The sequence below is a fragment of the Sinocyclocheilus grahami genome, unplaced genomic scaffold (assembly GCF_001515645.1).
Source record: "Sinocyclocheilus grahami isolate Dianchi unplaced genomic scaffold, SAMN03320097.WGS_v1.1 scaffold1200.1, whole genome shotgun sequence".
Classification (NCBI taxonomy): domain Eukaryota; kingdom Metazoa; phylum Chordata; class Actinopteri; order Cypriniformes; family Cyprinidae; genus Sinocyclocheilus; species Sinocyclocheilus grahami.
In genome coordinates, this window is record NW_015506379.1 from 227,953 (window position 1) to 233,952 (window position 6,000).

Here is a 6,000-nt window from a genome sequence, read left to right on the forward strand (position 1 = left end):
AGAAAAAAGAATTGTCTGTTTAACAGTGGATTTCCTAGAACTATAGATTTAATTCCACTGAAAAACAACAACATTAACAAATATAAATGTATGAATAATATATTTTTGTAATATATATTTTAGATAAATTATTACATATAATCATTTATTTAAATGTTAGTAGTGTATAATTGTGTAATATTGAAATATTTATATATTATAGTGTATATATATATATATATATATTAAATTATAATAATTCAGCTTAAAAATAAAATGAAATTAATATATTTAGTATGTATATATATATATATATATATTATATATTTTTTATTATTATAACTACTATTTATTAAATATATAATATTGTAATTTGTATTATGTATTTTTTTTTTACATATTTATAGTATATAATTTGTCTTATCTAATTTTCATAATTGTTGGAAGCAAGGTAATTAAAAATAAAATTAAGATGAATCGCCAATTTGACAAAAACAAGCATAATCTCAACAAAAAAAAACTTGTTTGATGTCAAGATTTGTATGTGTTATTTACTGTATTAATTCATGTTTCTGGTCTTATTGTGAATGACGCATCAGTGCATATTATGCTAAAGAACTAAAAATGTTGTTGTAATCTAAAATGGAAGCATAATGTTAATGTAATATCTATTTAGGCATCATTTTAGCAATCTCACATCAGCTCCTGATCAATAAAATCTTATCCCGTCTGTTTTCTCCACAGCGTACCGAGAGCCGTACCTGTTTGTGACCTACTTCAACTCTCTGGACGTCATCGAGGTTCAGAGTCACTCTGCGCTCGGGTAAAACCGCTGCCCCCTGTCTGGTTTGGTTTTGTTCCTGATGTTTGTTAGAGACGCTCTGAGTGGTGTGTGTGTGTTCAGGCCTCACGCTTACGCTCACCTGGACATTCCTAACCCGCGTTACCTGGGTCCGGCCATCTCGTCCGGCGCCGTGTATCTGGCCTCGTCCTTCCAGAACAAGCTGCGTGTGATCTGCTGCAAAGGAAACCTGAGTCAGGAGGCATCGACTGCAGATCCGCAGAGAAACGGCTCCACGCGCAGGTCAGTGTCACGTTTCTCTGGAAGAAGCTTCCTTAGGGGCTGATTAATCTTTTCTAGCTCGGGGGAATGATTTTTCCATAGGCACAGCTAGGGCTGGGAGATATGGCGAAAAATTTAAATCTAGATTTTTTTTTCAGAATGTTTGACTGATTCTGTGTTTTAAAAAAAAAAAAAAAAAAAAAGATTTTTAACTAGTCAACTTGAAAATGTAACTACAGCTTGATTCAAGTAACTTTTTCTTTATTAGCTCTCTGTTTAACCAAAATTCTATTCCAAGTGCACCACACACAAAATTTTTATAAATATTGAAATACATTTTATTTATTTATTTTTTTACATGGGGGGGGGGGCTAAAGTAGGTAGAATTTTGTTGTTTTTTTTACTACATTTTTTTTGCCTTTTAATTCTAAATATATAAAAATTTATATATATTATAAGGAGTAGAAGTCCTTCAATATAATTAAATGAATATATTTTAAAATTAGAATATTTTATAATATATCTTAGCGTATTAAATCAATAAACCACAATCAATTTTGTGATTCCAGAAGTTTTCAAGAACTATATTTTCTTATATAAAAACAAAAGCTGTTGATGGGGAAATAATTTAATTAGAAATATTTGTTTTTTTTATAGCATTTTAATTTACTTAAGATTATTTTAATATACAGTACAATTAAACTACATTTATTAAGGATGTCACGAATAAAGTGAAAATGAAATAAAGTTTATTGCGGCATCAAATTTAGATCTGCTAATGATGCATCAAAGCATGCGTTTTTACAGCGTTCCGCATTGTATCCAATCACACACGATTCTGTTGAGCTTATGAATGCGATGGCCAATCAGAGGCGTTCAGATGAGTCATCAACTCTCGCGAATTCTCTCATCATAAACAACAAAGTGGAAATGTATGTGCGATGTAAGTAAGAGATCAGTTTGACATTGTTGACAGCTTCATTGATTATAACGGGGGAGTTTTTGGAGCGTGCTTAAACTCACTCGTCATATTCTTTGATAATGTAAATGTTCTTTGCTTGCTTTTTGTGTATAGTTTGTGCGGTTTGAATAACCGTAGAAATGAAAGCGGTATAATTAGTAACTAAAAATATTTTGTGACGGCACCCATATCTGGTACTTATGGAAAGCCTTTTTCTGCCTCTCTCAATATTGTGAGATAAATTAAGATGCAATTACCTTGTTTTATTTTTTTTCATTGGGTACCATATGTGCTTGCCTAAAAGATGGGGTTATGATGTGTGTTAATAGATTACACTAACATTAGGCATAACATTACACTAACTTATATAAAGAGCTCCAGGTTTGCTGTGCTTGTTTGTAGGGCTGCACAATTTGTCCAAAAAAAATCATTTTGTGATTATATTATTTGAGTAACATTTTACAGTAAGGTTTCAATTGTTAACCTTAGTTAACCACATGAGCTAACAATCAATACTTCTACAGCATTCATTATTCTTAATGTTAACATTTACTGAAACATATTTAAAATCAAAATGTATATTTTTATTATAGTTAATGCACTGTGAACTAACATGAACAAACAGTGAAAAATTGTGTTTTTATTAATGAAAATTATTATTTTTAAATGCTGTTAAAATATATTGTTAACACATGAGACTATATTGCTGTGTTATTAATATATGACTATAAAATAATTGTTACTATTATTTTGATGATTATTATTATTAAATACAATATATTTCTTATTTTAATACTTTTTAATTAAAAACTATTAAAATAAGATTTTTTAATCTTTTATTTAATACAATTATTTTATTTTATAGTAAAAATCTGTAAAAGTACAACAGTAATATTTATTTAATTTGTTTGCTTTAAAATCGCTTTTTTTGCGGAAAACTGCTGTGAGATCTTAGAGCTTCTGTTTTGTTGATTTATAAACTATTCTCATTACAAATTTGGAAGATGGTTGGCACATGTTGCTCTTTCGAAATGTATAAGCGACTTAAATATACAAAGATGAGTTGATATAGCGCAGCGTTTACTGCAAACACTGGCGGATCACGAGCTGCTCGTGTGTACATGAACACAGTGCTGCGCTTCACTCTCAAACACAGCGCGCAGATTTATTTCATTAAATTGTGTCGGTCAAATCAGGTTTGACGTTAACGATCGAAACAATTAAAGTCATTGGCATCAAACCTGCTGCACCTGCAATATCAGAGTGAGATTTGAGGTGAATAATGATTTAAATGCAGCTCTATCTGACTGTGAACAACCCCATGTGACCTGAAATCTGGCTGTGATTGGTCCAGAGTTTCTGACTGTGTTTTTCTACTTTACAGGAAGAAAAGTGCTTTCTTTATTTGTGCGAGGGAGTGACAGATCATGAGCGTTTAAGTGATGAATAAAGTGTTTTAAAGGAGAATATCCTGAACCCCGCTCGGTGTGAGACTAGATTTAATGTGGCGCACTGAAAACGTTCTTCCTCAGCTTTCATTATATCATTATATTTAGGTGTTTTCAGAAGCTCTTGTTCATAATGTGACTGTTGCTCTCTTTTTATAATGTTATTTAAAAGCATAAATTTGTTGAAAGTAGACACGTGCTGGTATTCGGTAATGCGATATATCACGGTAATGCATATGCACGATATTGTTATCGTGGGCACTTCAAAATACCGTGAATAATTATTTATTACAATTTATTCAGATTTTTTTTAAATGCATTTTAAGAATATTTTTCCTATCAACTGGTCACGACGCACAACACCGCCCCGTTGTTTTGATTCTTTATTGTTCGGTCACACTTTACATTAATGCTCTATTAATTAACATTAGTTAATTCATTAGTAAACATAAACTGCCAATGAAAAATTATTCTAAACCTTCATTAATCTTATGTAATTCCAATATTAAATAAGACGTTAAAATCAAAAGTTGCAACTGTGTTATTTAATGAACTAACAGTTGTATTTTTCAACAAAGTTTAATAACTTCTGTAACAAAAATGGAGATATTGCTCATTATTAATGTTAATGCATTAATTAAGGTTAACTAATGAGATCTCATTGTGAAGTGTTACTTATTGGTTTTTATAGACATTTTTGACTTTATACTTTTTCGTGTATTACTTTATTGTATGTAAATGTTCAGTTATTTTTGTTTTAAGAAAAACCTGTTATGAAAACTTCATGACAACACTTTTTTGCATCTAAATTTCAATACTGTGATAATACCGTATACCGTAATAAAAGCATTAGCAATTAATCACACCATGAAAATTTGATACCGTCATATGCCTAGTTGAAAGTGTGTTATTGTGGATATGACGGATGAGGAGACGTGTTTCTCACTATTCGAGGGTAAGTAGTCTTGTGATTTTAAGTGGTTCAGTTGCGCACATGAATCTGAATCGTCACTGGTCTGATGGGCTTGTGGTTTATTATTCATAACTGTACAAATATATTTAATCTCCTCTCACTGGTGAACATCTGTCAGGTGATTGTGAACTCTCTGCTGCGTGTGTAAACCATTTAGAATTTGGGATTGTTCTCTTCTGCTCACCAAGGCTGCATATATTTGATGAAAAATAAATACAGTAAAAATTGTGAAATATTCTAATGTAAAACAGCTGTTTTCTATGTGAATCTCAGTTAAACTGTAATGTATTCCTGTGATGCGCAGCTGTATTTTCAGCATCATTCCTCCAGTCTTCAGTGTCACATGATCTTCAGAAATCAGTATAATATTCTGATCTGCTGCTCGAGAAACATTTCTGATTATTATCAATGTTGGAAACCGTTGTGCTGCACAATATTTCTGTGGAAACTGTGATACATTTTATTTTTCAGGATTCACAGATGAACAAAGTTCAAAGAACAGCATTTATTTGAAATATAAATCTTTGTGACATTATAAATGTCTATACTGTCACTTTTGATCAATTTAATGCATCCTTGATGAATAAAAGTATAGATTATTCATATTTCGAATAAGTACACATATATACAGTTGTAACGTTTACTGTCACAAAGTTTATATCTAATATTACATTGTACATTTTTTGTAAAATAACCCATGGAAATCATCTTTACAAATGAATTTGCTTCAAAAATGAAGTGTAAATGAAAGAAACTGACTGCTGAACACAACTTCGAGGTGTTTTGGTGGAAACTGGTATTTTTCTGTGAACTACACGAGTCCACATTTGAAGTGGATCAAAACCTTTCATCAAAGTTGTCCTAAAACCAAAATGCGTTCTTGTCTTTGGCTTTGATTAACTTTTTTTGATCCACTTCAAATGTTGACTAGTGTAAATGAAGGCGACTGACTTCGACTCTTTCTTCCTGGTTTCTGGCAGCCCAAACAAGCGCGGTCCTCCCACCTATAACGAGCACATCTCCAAGCGTCTGGCTGGTATGCCCGATGTACAGGAGGGCCTCCACCAGCCCGGGACGCCCCACCGCTACCACGAGGCTCGCACTGAGTTCAGGCGGGACAAGTCTCCCGTGCGGCCCCTAGACCGAGAGAAGTCCCCGGGCCGGCTGGAGCGGTCCCCCGGCAGGATGATGGACCCTCGGCTGGACCACTCGCCGGGACGAGTCATGAACCTGCGCAGGGAGAGGTCACCCGGCCATGCGTTTGAGGAGCCCCGCCAAAGACTGCACACGGGATCAGCTCGAACCCCTATCAACACTGTTAACAAGGTCAGGACGACTCATTAAATATTAAGGGAATAATTTAAGACAGTTATATACCATCATCAGCTTATATTGAAGTCATTTAGTCTCTTGTTGTCTCAGAGAATATGCACCGTTAATGCAGCGTTAGAAAGCTCCGTCAGTTTTTTTACTTTCACTTTCTCTGTAGTGAATTGACTGGCGTTCACCCGCATAACTCTTGCGCACGGTTTGCATGTTGCTTGCACATTTCTGATGCCCCCCCCCCCCCCGGGCC

General features: G+C 33.6%; 1 protein-coding gene across 1 annotated transcript in view; it reads left to right on the top strand.

The window, feature by feature from the left end:
- LOC107567946 (citron Rho-interacting kinase-like) overlaps positions 1–6,000 on the top strand; it is an 86,440-nt gene that overhangs the window by 79,659 nt on the left and 781 nt on the right. The window contains exons 41-43 of the mRNA XM_016253755.1: positions 724–802; positions 884–1,063; positions 5,405–5,750. Of these exons, the coding sequence (XP_016109241.1) occupies positions 724–802; positions 884–1,063; positions 5,405–5,750 (605 nt within the window). The remainder of the gene's footprint in view (positions 1–723; positions 803–883; positions 1,064–5,404; positions 5,751–6,000) is intronic.